Consider the following 16,191-nt stretch of genomic DNA (forward strand, 5'->3'; position numbering starts at 1 on the left):
GTCTAGCTGGTTTAGAACTGTGCGGAGGTGGAGGAAGGTAGAGCCCTTCATTTTCACAAGATGGGCAGTAGCACCGAAGGTGTCTTGTATTTTCTTCGCCACAAGAGAAATTAACGATCATGAATCAGCTTCAAGACGGTCATTCGAAGGCGTAAGGTTGAAGGTTTGACAAATCCACGAATTTACCCATCTTTCTCGTGATGACCAAACAGCCATCCTGAAACTGCACAGGAACATTACATTAAGCCCAAGCTTTCTTTCTAATATTTTTATAGTGACACTCTTACCAGAAGCACACGCAATGGGAGTATAGGAAAAGTTGAACGTAGAAATTTGCTTCAGCGTTACTTTTTGAAAGAAAAGGAGAAAAAAACACAGCTTCTTCTAGAGCCTACTGCGTGAGGCAGGATGATGTTTCACTGCTAAACGTGGTACGTATGTACCTTTTTCAGTATGGCCACCTACACATCTTAATAGGACAGGGTGCATTTCTTTTGGGAAAGCTTGGCATGATGGAATTATTCGGAAGTCACAAAAGTAACTCTTCGCAGAATGTGATGCTCTATAACTAAATATAGAGCGTGGGAAGACGTACTATAGATTGTTATGGAGGGGCTATGAAATTTGCTTGCAATATAGTTACGCATTTAATCTTAGCAACCGAAGTGCCTTTAACAAAGATACTCAATTCTCTGTGGCATCCATTTAATGACGCAAGGAACCACGCTTGTTGCGGTGAGAAACCCTTGAAAGTGAATTATCTTTGACACTAAACGCCTATTCTGGCATATAAAGCAAAATTGGCGAAAGAAAAACCTTTATGTGTTTGGCGCCAATACATTTTATTTCTAGATCGGATGTTTTCACTGCCTTTAGAAATTAAAAGCGGGCTAGCCTCTCCAGATCGTTTTAAGGTATCTTTCTCAATCACACACACACACTCTCTCTCTCTCTCTGTCTCTCTTTCTCTCTCTGGAGTGCGATATGATAACCTCTATTCCATTCTAAAAATGAAAGTATTTCTATCATACTTCAGAACTGTGGTATAGTAGCAGTTCTACCGGAACCCTGTAGTGATAGCTGAAGGTATAAAGAGACTATCATCAGTCTGTTCATATTAAAAAAAAACTTGAGACCGACAAGATTGGCACTTCTTCTTCTATATATTTTTCTGTTGTTGCTCATGAGCAAATGAACCCTTTATGCAATCGAGAAACTGGGGGATGGGTGGAGTTACGGGGCGAGTAAGCGTCGCGTTACAACATAATTGTAGTAGATGCCGGGATAAGTGTTTCTGAAGCACTGTTGTCCGACTGGTTTCGAAGAGAACAAAGGAGGTGCTGAATCGTCTCCTCGCAGCCGCAGGTGCCGCAAGTGGGGCTGTAGGCCATTCCAATGCGGAATTAATAAGAGTTCGTGAATGCCACGCCGAGCCACAGGCGGCACAGAAGTGTTGCTTCCTTTTATTCCCTTTACCCCTTTCCCCAGCACAGGGTAGCCAGCCGGTACTTACACTGGCTAACCTCCCTGTCTTTCCTCCTCTTTGTCTCTCTCTCTCTCTCTCTTCGAAGAGAACTGTACGGTGTGATGGTAAAAGTGGGGGTAAAAGAGCGTGACTTAACTGCGTTTGAGTTTACCTGCAAAACAATTACAGCGCATTCAGCGGGCCAGCGTCCCATGCAAATGCTCTTCCGCCTGGGAAACGAAGCTCCTGCGCTTACATAGACAACTGGCGCTATGTGCACTGCATGCTGCGCAAAAAGACGCGACGTAAACAGGGGCATCGATTAAACTTGTCAAGAGGGGCCAGCGTGCACACCGCCTGTTCTCGTCGCTGAGCCACCGTTTGACAACACCGCGATGCAGTGATGAGCCATTTTCTACGTATTTTTTATCTGCCTAACACACCAGGTGCACAGACCCACTGCGAAACAGGCGCACGAATGCGCGTTTCCAGATAACGCAGCAAACAACGGCCCTTGCGGCACATTTAGAAACGGTGTCGCGTTTACCCCGGTTAGCCACCATCGGAGAATTCCATTTGTCAAGGCAGTATTCGATAGCAGTCAATAGACGTGCGCAACGATGCTGGCGAGGATACGCCGAGTGGTACGTAGAATGCACACAGTCTTAAATTTTCTAACTTATAATAGCATGTGTATAGGTGTAGGCAGGATCGAAAGTTCACGGGATCCACGATCCTAAAGAATGCTGATTATTTCCCGAACCTGGGCACACAGCGTGGCTTTGAAATGTGCTACGTTTACTATAGCGATCGACGCAGTTCTGCACTGTTCTGATGGCTGCAAGCGACATTAGACGTTGTCGCGGAAGTCGCGAGTGCGCGTGTGCGTCCATGTGTGTGCCTGTATACGTACGTGCACGTTTGTATGCTTGTGTGCGCGCTTCCTTCTTATTCAGCTAGTTTTTATTGTCGCATCTTACCAAAGCAATGTCGATCTCATTGACCCTCATTAAGTTTAAAATGAATGATGCCCATTCGTTGCTCGTGAAAGAATTAGAATGAAAGCGCATAAATAAAAATAAGCGCGTATGTTCTTTCAGCTAATTCAATTTACAAAGCGGCCATCGATTAAGCGCAGTTCAATCAATTTATTTCTGACCCCCGTTTGCTTTTCCCCTGATTATGGCGGCACTTTCAGCTGTAGTAACGTTGTTGCTCCGTAGTCGGTGTTACTAGGCTCAAACTTATAAACAAGAAAAAAAAACATCCAGTAGATCGAACGAGTTGGAATGTACATACAGTGAATGCTCTGTATGAGTGTATAAAGAGTCGAAACACGAGTCTGTGTTTTTCTGGTTCTTTTTTCGGTGTTCGTGTCCTTGCGCCGATGTAGCGGTACGCCGGGCCTCACGTTTTGCTGGGAGTCCTGCCTCACGCTGATCGGCGTCTTGCGCCAACCGACTCGTACGCTTGGCTGCACATTTCGCTGCGAGTCTTTCTTTCGCCCACACGACCGCCGCCGCGGTGATGACGATTGATGATGACTTATTGGCATCCTCTTCGAAGTGGGGCGGTGACAAATAGTCATCTAGCCTGCTTGCTTTAATCAGATGGATGGATGGATGTTATGAGCGGCCCCTTTGGAACGGGGCGGTGGGTTGCGCCACCAAGCTATTGCTGTTACACTGCCGAATGTCCTACCTAGGTTTAAAAAAGAAAACAAAAAAAAGAAAGAGAGAAAAAAACCACGATGAATTCCCATAACCAAATTTTCTGACCCCCTATTGTGAATTTTGTTTTTTGTACGTTTCCATTTTTTTGTCGTTTCCCTACTTTTCTTCCACCAATCTTCCAATCGCCTCTTACTAAACTCTATATTTACTTTGTCCCTGCTCTCGCTGAACCCAAGGGCTTCAAGGAGTCCAGTGGTGACTAAATCGACCGCTGGGCGGATATCTTTACATTCTAGTAAAACATGCTCCATCGTTTCCCTAGCTTTACCACAGCAAGGAAATGCTCCTTTTTCTTTCTTATATCTCGCCTTATAAGTGCGTGTTCTAAGGCATCCTGATGTCACTTCGGAAAGTAATGAGCTTCCCTTTGAGTTACCATAAGTTGTTTCTTTCCTGATTTCGTTTTTTCCTCTTAAGTATAGTTACTCATGGCAGGTTACTTTTCCATTGCCGCAACCCATGAGATTATTGTACTGTTTAAGTCAGCGGTCAGAATGGATGGATGGATGGATGGATGGATGGATGGATGTTATGAGCGTCCCCTTTGGAACGGGATGGTGGGTGGCGCGGAGAATAGCGCCATCTGGTGCCGGTGCAAGGAACTAAGCGGCGGTGACGTCGCGCGTGTCCTCCGCTGTGACTGGTTGGCCTATTCGGAAAGAGAACAGCCACGCAGCACCTACGGTCACAAAATCCCGCCGAGGCTCGGAAAAAAAGAAAGCTTCCCTTTTAAGTAAGGAGAAGATGAGGCTACCGCACTTATTCGCGGAAAATGCATTAAACAAGCGACGCGCTGTCTTTCAATTGCACTTCCAGTACACCGCGTCCTCAATGGCACATATATCAGGACGATTACAGTGTTTAGAGGCAATATTCTTGCCAGAACTTCCTTCAGGAAGCACAACAAAAAGTTACGGCTCTGTAGCTATCACGCCGGCTTGCCTTCTCGGCTAGCCAGAAAGGATACCACCTCGAACAGGAGCGGCATTTATAAACGGGACAAAACAGCAGAATGCGCATGCGCGGCGCCGCCGCAGTACATGGACGCATCTGTGGCGAAACGTCGTTTCCTGGAGCAAGAGGTCATCGGTTAAAAGCCGCGACGACCAGGCGCTTGCAACAGCTCCGCCAACCCCACCAACCGTCCCGCCCGAAGGAAGGAAAACAAACTGAGACCCCAACTAGATACGTGCAGCACTGGGAAAGCTATATGTAGAGTGTGGTGTGGTCTCTAATTTATTTATTTCTTCGGTTAATGCACAAGCGACGCCAGCATGTACCCCAGGCTGGATGGATATATAGTTCACAGAAATGAAATATTGCTCTTGTTGTAGATGCTAAGCCTTATCTTGCGTGTGGCATGGGCTGAGCTTATGCAGAGAACAAACCAGGCAACAGGCGGGGCACGTACTCAAACTGTTGGAAGACTATGAGACGCGCGCGATTTAATTTGCATGGCACGTTGTCTCGTAATCTCCTGGCAATCGCCCTCGCGAGCGTTTGCAGCACAACGGTACGACACGTACCACTGTTTTGAGCCAAAGTGGCAAGGGCGCGGTCACTTACTTAAAGGGATGTCTGTATGCAATTCTATGCATATAAACGTGAAATGAAAATCGCTAGGCGATATTGAAACTTCAAATATCCAAAACAGCGATATTTGAAGACCGACTAAGATATTAAATGAAAGGTGTACATTATCATTTACCTTTTTCGGAAGATATATTGCCTTTATAGATAGATTACCATTTTCGGAAGATATATAATATGTGAGAGCACCAAACGCTCTAGGAAAGAACTCATTGTGTTGTGCATATACGGAACCGTAGGGATCAATTTTTAGTAATAGCCATATTACTAAAAAATGAAATGTTGAAATTGTTGAAATTGAAATCATCGTAATGTTTTTCCAACAGAAAAAGAACCAAGAAAAGCACAGAGAGAATCAACTTCTTTTTTTCTCGAAATATATACCTTTCTTTTTCCCAAGCGCTCTTTGCATACATAATGTTTTCTCTTCCTTGCACTAGTTCCGTCTTATCGCTCTTTGGCCACAACTGGCCCTTGTGCCACAAAACATCACATGTCATCATCATCTTTGCACTAGTTGAAAGCATAAAGCTAAATCATCATCGCAATCATCATCATAATCATCATCACATCAGTTTCAGTTTATGTCCACTGAAAGACGAAGGCTCTCCAAGTGATCTCCAATCACATCTGTCTTACTCTAGCTGATTTCATCTTGCGCCTTCAAATTTCCAAATTCCATCCCCCCACCTAGTTGTCTGCCGTCATCGACTATGCTTCCCTTTCTTTGGCACACGTTCTGAAGCTCTAATGGCCCACCGGTTATCTGCCTTACGCATATTACATGGCATAATCAGCTCCATTTATTTTTCTTAAATGTCAACTAGAATATCGGCTATCCCCGTTTGCTCTCTGATCCACACCGCTCTCTTCCTGTCTCTTAAGTCCACGTTACTGCCTCATATGTTAGCACCGGTAGAACGCAATGATTGTACACTTTTCTTTTCAACGACCGTGTTAAACTCCCAGTCAGGATTTTTTAATACCCGCCGTGTGCACCCTAATCCATTTTTATTCTTCTGTAAGTTTCCTTGTCATGATCAGGGTCCTCTGCGAGTAATTGACCTAGGTAAACGTGCGCCTTCACAGACTCTAAGGGTTGATTGGCGATGCTGAACTCTTGTTGCCTTTCCGCGCTATTGACATTATCTTTGTCTTCTGCATATTTATCGTCAACCCCACTCTTGCGCTTTCTCTGTTAAGGTCGTCAGTCATTGGTTGCAATTCATCCCTGCTGTTGTTGAACAGTACAGTGTCATCTACTAATCGAGGGCTGCTGAAATATTCGCTCTTGATCGTCACTCCTAAGCGTGCCAAGTCTAATGGCTTGATTGCTTCTTCTAAGCAAGCAGTGAATAGCATTGGATAGATTGTGTATAGTTGCTTGACCCTTTTCGGGATAGGTAATTTATTGCAAGATTCACGAGGGAGGTGCTGGCTGATACTGCACCCGGGAGGAAAATTTCTGTTCTGGTGAGGGAGTGTCTTTGTTGAAGCTTAGTGGGCCTACCTATTTTGTTGCACCTGGACTAGCATGGCCCCACGGGCTCTTGTAATTCTTTGTTTGCCCGTGTCAGGCGCCCCTTCAAGCTTGGAAGATATAGTGGACTGGACGAGGATTCGAACACGGGACCTTCATATTAGATGCCCTGTATTCTACCTCTGCTCCACGCCACCACCCCACCATCTCCTAAGTGAAAATGCGAGAAACTAATTTGAACGCTGATGTATAACGGAGCTTTGATTTTCGCGCAAAATTACAAAAAAGAACATTTTGACCTGCTTTCTCTGCGCTGTACCCGCGGTGAACTTCCTGTAGCAGTGAAAGTGAAGCTACGGAGGTAAAGTGCGCACAAGAAGGCTCCTGAAAGAAAAAAATCACGTTCTCATTCGTGTTGATTTAAGCTGTAGAAATGAAAACATCAACATCATATTTCAACTGCGAAAGAAGACGAAATGCAGCACCGCCAGTGTTAAGTTGACCTATTTTCCATCTTTCTTTTTTTTTTCTTCCGCGTCTGGGCAAATGTGAAACCGTCGCAAGTAGGCACTATAGCTATACGCTGATTACCCGAGCATATGTTTCAACAAGCGAAGAACCGCTGTCAAGCGTTCCCAGAATACTTGCCGCAGTAAAACAAGTGCAGAAGCTCACGCCCGTGTCTTTCGTTTGACCGCCATAGAAAATTCTGCAACTTGTGCTGGAAATAAGGCAGCTATGTCACCAACTAGCAGAAAAAGGACATCACTTTTCAGTGGCTCCCATTCCACTGCGGCATCATGGGCAACGAACATGCCGATGAAGCTGCTAGAAGGGCTCAGAAAAATGCTGGGAAGGAACCCATCCCTCTATCAAGACCTGACGCAGCAACAAAGCTTCGCATATTCGCGCATGGTGCCCCACGATACATGTGGAACACGGCAAGTCTCCGGCATATTCGACTGCGCCGCCTGAACCCCTCTCTCCGACTACGCCTTCCATCTGGACTTTCCCGAATTGAGACAACTGTTCTCTGCCGACTGTGGCTTGGAGTGTCTTATACCAATACATTTGCTTGCTGCGTCGGAATGGCTGACAGTGCTTCCTATGATAGTTGCGACTGCGAGGAAACAATCGTTAGCCCCACTTTTGCAACTCCCAGAGACAGTCACTCGTGACGGAGTTGGCACGCCTCAACGATCGGCCGCTTTTTGAATAGACGATCTTAGAGTGCTGGCTGATGCGGTCTTCACACCAGAAGGCAATAAAGGCGCTAATGAGTTACCTCCCGTCAAGCCACTTGCTTGAAGGACTGTTACACTCCTGCGTTCCTTCGTGTGTGTGTACGTCCTTTTCATTTTATGCGAAGCATATTACGAGAGCTCAACCCAGCTCCTTAGGCGCGGCGGTGTCGCCATGAAATCACGTGACACCGTGACGTCACGACAGAGGAGAAGTGGCTTTGGCTCAACACTTGCAAGACGGGCTGGGTGGGAATCGAACCAGGGTCTCCGGAGTGTGGGACGGAGACGCTACCACTGAGCCACGAGTACGATGCTTCAAAGCGGTACAAAAGCGCCTCTAGTGAATGCGGTGTTGCCTTAGAAACGAGCTGTTTCTAAGGCGTGCGTCTCTTGCTCAGGCGCACATTTCGTTGCCGCGCCGAACGCTGCTTTGCTCGACGCTCACCGCGTCCAATGCGGGGCGCGTAGTCGCTGCCCTGTAGCCTATTGTCTTACACCCCTTGGCGGGTCGACGGGAACGCTGTCGCGTTCCACTCTTGAAGGCGAAGAAGTAATGCATGAGTTGTTTCTTCGTCTAGCCGAACCAAATATAGCCAAGCAACAGCAGTTCACCAGGCTAAACAGTGGTTCAACAACTAAAATAAAGGCTAGTATGCTTCGCATCCTGGGCTTAACCTTACCTAAGCCACAGCCATTTTTTTTCTCTTTTTTCTGTAACCTGCCCCTCTTTATATGTGTGGGCATTTTTATATATCTTTCTGTCTCCCCTTACCCCTTCCCCAGTGGAGGGTAGCAAACCGGATATCTATCTTCCGCTTAACCTCCGACCCTGCCTTTTGTATCTCATTTTCTTCTCTCTCTCCCTCTGCTCGAGTATATACTCATTTGTTTTTTTCGTTTAGGGTAAGAAAATAGAGTTTTGAAAGAATGCCTCATTAATATAAACAAATTTGATGTTTCTTTTATTTATTCTCCTCTTAAGACACAACTGAAAAGTGGTCTATTAGTTTTCTAATACAAACGTAAAGCTCGCGTACACGCATTCCTGCTCAGCTATTTTAGTCGTTGCAAGCTCATACTCCAGCAGCGCTGCGCGCATTTATTGCGTTAGCGTCATAGTGAGACGAAGACGATGGCTGGCTGCACTCGCAGGTAAGAAACCATGCGAGCCGCCTTCCGATGTAAGGAGTGGCCTTCCGCTTCTAGGAAGCCAATTTGCGCGCGCAGGTTCGCCATTTCGTCGGGTTCACGATGAGACATCCGGTACCAGATACACTCGTAAGCAAACCTGTTCTAAGGGAACAGAGCGTCGTCTCATTGCAGACGCATCTTACGAGCGGCATCACTGTCCGAGTTCTGTCGGGATGCTCCTTTTCATAATGACTTCCTACACGCGGCCGGTAGGCCACTAATTACAACGACGGCAAACGCTTGCGGATGGCAGTAATTGGGTAGAAGAGCCTGTGTGCGATTAACCGAGCGGTTAATGTGCCGGGCTCACTCGCCCCGTAGCAAGAGTCAAAACTAGGGCGCATTGGAGGACCCGTCGGGACCGTCTGACCAAATCAGCCCGCTCTTTTTCGGGGTGCGATTGAAAGCGTCCATTGCAGTTGGCCGCTTTCAACCGCACCGAACGTCCGTATACTTCTACGAATCGTAGCTTCTATCTTGCGCCGAGCCCCTACGGCGTCGATCCAGCCTGCTGCGTAGCACAAACTATCAGTATATTTGATGCACTGCTCCTCATTAGGGCATGCCCACTGCAGCTCATGCAAGCCCATTTATCTTAATATCGACGGAGGAAGAGATGTAATTTGCATTTCCGTGTTTCTTCATTCCATTTACGTGTCACTTCATATGTGCAACCACTCTTGGTTACACTGCGGAATGCGGAATTTTGTGTTACTTGGTCTCGAATGCACAAAGATTTGTTCAGTCTTTTCCTTGAGCTATAGCCTGTAATTTTGGGCTGAATAAGAGTATTATACTACTACTAGTAGTGTGAGAACGAAAAAGGTAGAGCAAAAAGAAAGTCTAGTACAATGTTGAGCACAACCCTAGCTCGTCTTTTCCAATGCGTTTCTCTCCTCCTTGTTTAACGGTATGTTTTTTTTTTCTTTTCATTTAAGTTACCCGCTTTGGTTTGACAAGCGTTCTCTAATCGAGGAACCACGGGAGAGAAATTCTGCTCCTGCTGCTCTGAGTGCTGTGCTTATCGTGCTTCTTCCCCAGAGACGCGGACGATAATGGGGAGCTTTAGAAACAGGGGACCAAAATTTTGGAGCCGCCATCAGCCAGGCGTACAAAAGACTCGCACAGAGAGTATACGAAAGAACGCAAAAGGCCGTGCGAATGAGTGTGGCTTCTTGGCTACGGAAAGCTGTTTGAAGACGCTATTTCTAAAGTTCCCTAATCCCTGCTCAGTGCACGTTTTGCCGAGCCTACTGCAAGCATTAAAAAAAAACGCATTCTTTAGCAATGCGCTTTAATGTGCAGCAATGGTGCATTCCACGGACTCTTTATTAAGGTACCAGACATCTCTTCCTGCGCGAACGCGTTAACCCGTATTGCAGCAATTTAAACCTGTTTTACAGGCAAGAACTGCGTGGAGAATTATACATGAGGTGCGCTGATTTGTAACGGCGCAGCTCTAAACTGTGACGCAGCTCAATTAAGCAAACGGCGCACGCATAGCCACCATCGTATAGGGGGAAATTCGAAAAGAAAAAAGGACCATTTCACCAGTGCACTTGCGTCAGCGGGTTTATATACGTAGGGTCTTTTGTTTCTCGGCTTTTATAGAATATGACGGAAATTATCATTCTTCAAAATGCAGAAAGAATTGTGGCTCGAAGTTTCATAATTTGCTGAAGGACGAGCCTCAATTATTTGGCATCACAAAACAATAAGAATCTCTTTAGAGTTTCAGGAAAAAGGTAAAAAGGCGAAACGGCTTTTTTAAACAAACAGCTGCGCTTAGTTTTGTTTTTTTTTTCTTTCTTTTTTTCCGTTTTTTTTAATTGATCGCTTCGCCGAAGTACATATGTAATGTACTGCACAATTGTCGCTTTTCTCCTAATTTATCTCTTTGCTGTGGGTTTATATCTTCTTGCAATTGCCGAAGATTTTTCCGGTTGTAGTTAGTCTTAGAATAACATGTCTTTAATTATTTTCACGTCTTTTGCATTTTGTTCGACTGTTGCACGCTGTGCGTTTGGTGCTGCGAACCCAGTTCGATATCTCGCGTTTAGCTCCAGCGCCACGACAGTCTCTCATGCATTCCCGAGATGGTAAATAAACTTCATCTTAGTGTACATACGGCCTGCGATACGATTGTAGCATGCGCGCTGTAACTGCAGCAAATTCTACCACTGGGTAACAAAGGGTTAACGCGACTTTTTACACGAAATCCGGCTCGGGTTCGAGGGCCTGGCCAAGTCAAATGCTTCCACCATGAACGAAAATCCACGCGCAAGCGAGGATTGAGAAACGCTGCCAGGCAGCGGATCTTCTTTCATATATGCGCGTCTATAAATGAAGCTGATGCCACGTTCATCAGAAATCGTATACCGTGAGCATATAGTGTGTCACGGGCACGATGTGGAACTTCACGGAGATGCGCATCAGTTTACGCTTGTTCCACGGTGGAAATAATCATGCGCGCGGAAGACTAGACACGCCGGATTGCCTTGGGGCTGGCGGCGCGCAGTTGTTCGGTTCCGCCGGCGAAACCTTCACCGGGTCAGGGCCGTTGATGCGTAGTTTCTCGCGAACACGCGCACGTTGACGGTGCAGCCACGCAGCTGGTTAAGTGCCGAGCGTTCAAGGGTAACGTGCTTCTTTACCAATACTGTCTATACCTAGACTGGTAAGATATACGCGTATATAGAAAATGGGACAACGGAAATGTCATGACCACCTGTTGATCCCACGCGTGAGCGCCCTTGTGCTGTTGTACGGAATGTTACTGAGAGCAGCTGTTATGAGCTATTGTATTGGCGATATTTGGTAATTAGTTTGTTCGCCAGACCTTGGTTCCGGGTGCATAGCGATGTCATTACGTGAGAGTGTGTAGCTTGGATCGAACCAATGAACAAGTTGTCAAGCTCAGTGTTTGAGCTAGCAACTACATTTTCAATGTAGCAAAGGCATCGGTCGTACTATGCTGGGCACCGTCGGCTCTGCTGCTGCAGTCGAGGTCGTGGGTTCGATTCGAAGTCACGGCCGCCGTATATTAAGATGGTACGTGCACATTAAAGAAACCCAGTTGATCAAAATCACGTTGGAGGTCTCAGAAATATTGAACAGTTGGAAGATCATAACGGTTCTTCGCAGTAATTGAGTCAGGAAAATCAAGGAGTTCGTTTTAACGCGATGGTGTTAAGGGTCCCACGTGTCAGCGTCGGCGTCGGCGGAGGTATCCGTGAGCGAAAATTTCCTTATATATTTAGGTATATGTATTTGCTACGCCTTACTATATGACGTGCGGTATATGCGGGTTACATTGCCACAGGATTCTGTCACCGAAGTTGCTCATGCCTTGTCTTACATTGTTGACAATGTTACTCTCCGGAATGTTGAGAATCCCAGTCCACAAATAAATTTTGTGAAAGGAAAGACCGGCGGCGCATCCCTTTTGTGTTAAATCTTCTCGGACTTAACTATTAGAAGTGTGAAATAAGAACAGAAACCTGAAAATGATGTAATCTTTATGGTGCGGCTGTGCATTATATACCTCCGGGATCGGCCCAAGAAAAAAGGTTTGAAACATGCCCGGTACGAAAAGGGGGTCGTGAAGTCGCTGTTAAGGACGGTAAGTTTAACAACCATAAACGAAATTTTCCGATGGCCGCTTCCGGCGCTGTGATTTCGGCGGCAAACTTAGAAATGAAAGTATGCATTTGTCTTTTCTCATTAATCAACTTCCTACTGAGAAACTAAAGAGAATAGACTTTTGCACCAATGCTTAGTCAGTCCAAACTGACTCAGTGTTTCTCGTTAGTGTCACTTCAACAACCACGCGTTCGCAAGGCGAACAGAGAATCGCGACGTGTCTTGAAAGGCACTCATGGTCACCGCTCACCACCTCAGGGTCCCCCAGGTTAAGCACCAGGTTGAGTGCTCGCTGAACTGCCCTTCTCCGTGCTCTTTTCTCTCTCTCTTTCTCTCTCTCTTTCGCGTACCTCCTTGGCTTCCGGCGTCAAGCGGAACTTACTTCTTCTTAGTGGCAGGCTCCCAGCGGAAGCGACGTCATCTATCGTTTACAACCATACTGTTCAGGGATGTGCAACAACCGTCAAGAAGGAACTTGCACAAAACGGAAATCCCGAAAGCTGAACTATACGGAAAGCGGAAACATTGGAAACGGAACTGAGGTGTGCTACAAATCGGGGATCGGCTGCGCAATTCAGAGGTTGGCGCTACTTTGCGAATGTGGGGTTGGCGCGTAGATAAAGGGGTTTTAGTAATTATATGTGAGGCACAGCGACGCACGCGGATTGCCGACCTTCAGTGACGTTATCTGTGCGAGCGCTTTTACACAGTGTGTTTGGCGTCCGTGTCTCAAGGTGGCGACACCTGTTTCAGTCGAAGGCGAAGGACGAACTTGAGGGTGTTCTCAAATTCTGGCCAGCATTGAAAACAATCTGCTTTGACAGGTTCGAGTTCATGTGTAATAACGCGTGTTTGGAAGACGTGTTTTGCGATTCAACGCCACCTCGATCGTGTCGCGTGGCAACCACGCGTCGAATATGTGCCGAGACACTTATTATTGCAATATTAAAATTTTCGTGCATGATTGTGAGAAATGCAACGTAGCTTGCATCAAGTGCATAAAAAAGCATCACTGCGTTTTCTTGTGCGTTGGCGAGCTTCACGTTGAGTTATTTCTTCGCATTTTTCTCGGCATTCTGCTCAGCCGCTGAGTTGTTTAGGCAGCAGAGTAACAGTTTGCATCGTTCTTGACTTGGATGCTGACCTCGCGAAGCTGTCTATTTTGCTGGCCTCGTCAGTATTAGAACGAGGCTTAAGGTGGCCGCTGTCCGCTTAGTTTTATTTGTTTGCACCGAGTATTGGAAGACAGCTTAAGGTAGCCGCTGTCCGCTTTGCTGTCTGTTTACTTGTTCACGCCGAGTATTGGAAGACAGCGTAATAAGTAGTATCGCTGGCCTATGAGGCAGCTAGACATTACTGGAAGCCGGCCTAAGCACGCAACAGAAGGACGGTGACCGGCAATGTGCCTCTCTTGTTCTCGTCTTGTTACCGTAAGCATAAAGGAACCACTCGCAACTCCTTTTTAGGAAGTAGTCGCTTCAACTCCTGCACCTTTACAAAACACACATGCCTTGGGGTTGCAATTTAGCCGCAGAACAATGGTACTCGCACTGCATTTCCCGTCTTTAAAATATAATTTTGACAATGCGTCCCCTAGCACTTTCCTGCCGGGACCATCATGTATATGTCTCAGCATCCCGTAGTGCCCCCGGCAGAAAAGTAGCCGACCTGCAGCCTTAAACAAAGAATTGATGGTGGTTGATGATGCTGATAATGATGCAATTGATGATGGTTCTACAGAACAATAGTTATGTAGCAAAAATACGCCAAGGTTGTATGTACAATTTATACAGTGACACAAAGAAAGAGTTTATTGCAAGTTGACTATGTCAGCCTTGCTATATGCCGAGCTTTCTAATTCATGTGAAACGTCTGAATTGACTTGAATAGGTCAAGAACATTATCAAAGCAAACAGAAATTTAACAGTAATAAGGAAACTAGGAATAAACAAACAAATAAAGCCCAAAAATAATAATAATATTTGGGGTTTTACGTGCCAAAACCACTTTCTGATTATGAGGCACGCCGTAGTGGAGGACTCCGGAAATTTTGACCACCTGGGGTTCTTTAACGTGCACCGAAATCTAAGCACACGGGTGTTTTCGCATTTCGCCCCCATCGAAATGCGGCCGCCGTGGCCGGGATTCGATCCCGCGACCTCGTGCTCAGCAGCCCAACACCATAGCCACTGAGCAACCACGGTGGGTAAAGCCCCAAAATCAGTCTGTAAGTCGTGACTGGAATAAGTGTAGAGCGACAGGCGCTTCGTAGCTCAGATTGTACTATTTCTGCACCGCGAAAGGTGTAGGGCGTAAAATCACTCTTCTGTGGGAAAGCGTTCTCGGGACTGTACAAATTCGAAAACACTCGCAAAAGGAGTTAGACGTGGGACAAGAACGTTAACTTCAGCAAAGGGAGATGAGAGGGCACCATCCGTTCTTAAGAGTCTGCGTGTTCCGTTGTTTAGTAACTGATGCATCGGACGCCATTGCCCAATGTAGAGATACGGGAAGGCTTTGTTCCGACGCGCATCCTTCCCCCGCCTTTGGCTCTCTTGTATCGCCACGGCTGCGCGTATGGCCTCAACGAACGAAGCGGCAAGGCCGACGCAACCTCTCCGCCCCCCGAATTAAAGTGGACGCGAGCCGAGCCGCTGGGAAAGGCGCCAGCAATTTCCTGCATCCACGCCGCGTGTACGTGTGTTCGCCCGCGCGAGCCTCATACAGGGTTGCTCACGTGGTGCCGCCGGTTTGTTTTGTTTCGGCCATGCGTTGTTGATGTCCGCTGCAGCAGGACTCCGATGCGTTCAGCGCGGCGGTTTGTTCTCGGTGTGAGTGACAGTCGGTGGATACACATATATACTATAGAAGCCGCGAAACACATATATATTGGAAGGAAGGAGGGCGCAAGAAAACTTTGCTTATTGTTATTATGGGCCTGATATCTTTTGCTTGTAAACCTTTCGTCTGTCTATAAAGTCATATGGCTTATATGCAGGCTTGCGGCTTCAGAAACGGTCATTTTGGCCTGCTTTACCGCCGATGTTATGCGCCAATCTAATATCGCATGACAACACGGAATGCTAGACGATTCAACGTAACTGCATGTCGTCCTTCGCGGGCGCTCAGTGCATGCGATATGCTCGCTAATGATGCAGCTAGTCGCATAGATTGTGGGGCACGGGACCCTGCAACATAATAATAATAATAATAATAATAATAATAATAATAATAATAATAATAATAATAATAATAATAATAATAATAATAATAATAATAATAATAAATTCATAAATAAAATGAACGGCAGTGAATGTATCTGCCTTGCAACTTAAATTGACGTACCAAGTTAAACTACACTTCTGGAAGGCCAAATGGTAAGTCTCTTCCCGCACGTACGAAGCCTTGGTAAGGCAGAAAGCCCGCAAAAAAAAAAAGAAAAGAAAGAAAAAAAGGAACATAAAGGTTGGTGGCGACGTCACATTCACGTTTCCGTACTGAAATACCGGAGACGTCATGTATTTCGACGGCATCTGCTCGTTTATCGACGAACACGACATACTTTCGCAATTTAGGGAACCCAAGAACACAAACTAGCCGTTTTTGAGAGCTTCTGCTGCTCCTAAAGCAGCCAAAGCGCGAGAATACTTTGGGATCCGTTACATCACACTGATATACCTATAATATTACTTGCTCATATACCTATAATATTGCTTGGGCACGAAATTTAAAAGAAAAAGCATTTTCTTTCACTTTCTCTGCTAGTATAGCTAACTCATTCTCACCAAATGAATGCAAGCAGATCCTTGCAAGAAGGGTTCACTGATCTAAACAGATTTGGTGTTG

General features: G+C 46.2%; 1 protein-coding gene across 4 annotated transcripts in view; it reads left to right on the plus strand.

Annotated features, from left to right (window-relative positions):
- The window catches only part of LOC135902578 (sodium-dependent dopamine transporter-like), a 131,059-nt gene that overhangs the window by 13,656 nt on the left and 101,212 nt on the right, over window positions 1-16,191 (plus strand). The window contains exon 1 of one of the 4 annotated variants that reach the window (XM_065432756.2): window positions 2,071-2,109. The exons of the other annotated variants lie outside the window; for them this stretch is intronic. Coding sequence (XP_065288828.2) covers window positions 2,086-2,109 — 24 coding nt within the window. The 5' untranslated portion in view covers window positions 2,071-2,085. Of the gene's footprint in view, window positions 1-2,070; window positions 2,110-16,191 lie in introns of those variants that run through there. 4 annotated transcript variants of the gene reach the window in all.

This window comes from Dermacentor albipictus, chromosome 3 (genome assembly GCF_038994185.2).
Source record: "Dermacentor albipictus isolate Rhodes 1998 colony chromosome 3, USDA_Dalb.pri_finalv2, whole genome shotgun sequence".
NCBI classification, from domain to species: domain Eukaryota; kingdom Metazoa; phylum Arthropoda; class Arachnida; order Ixodida; family Ixodidae; genus Dermacentor; species Dermacentor albipictus.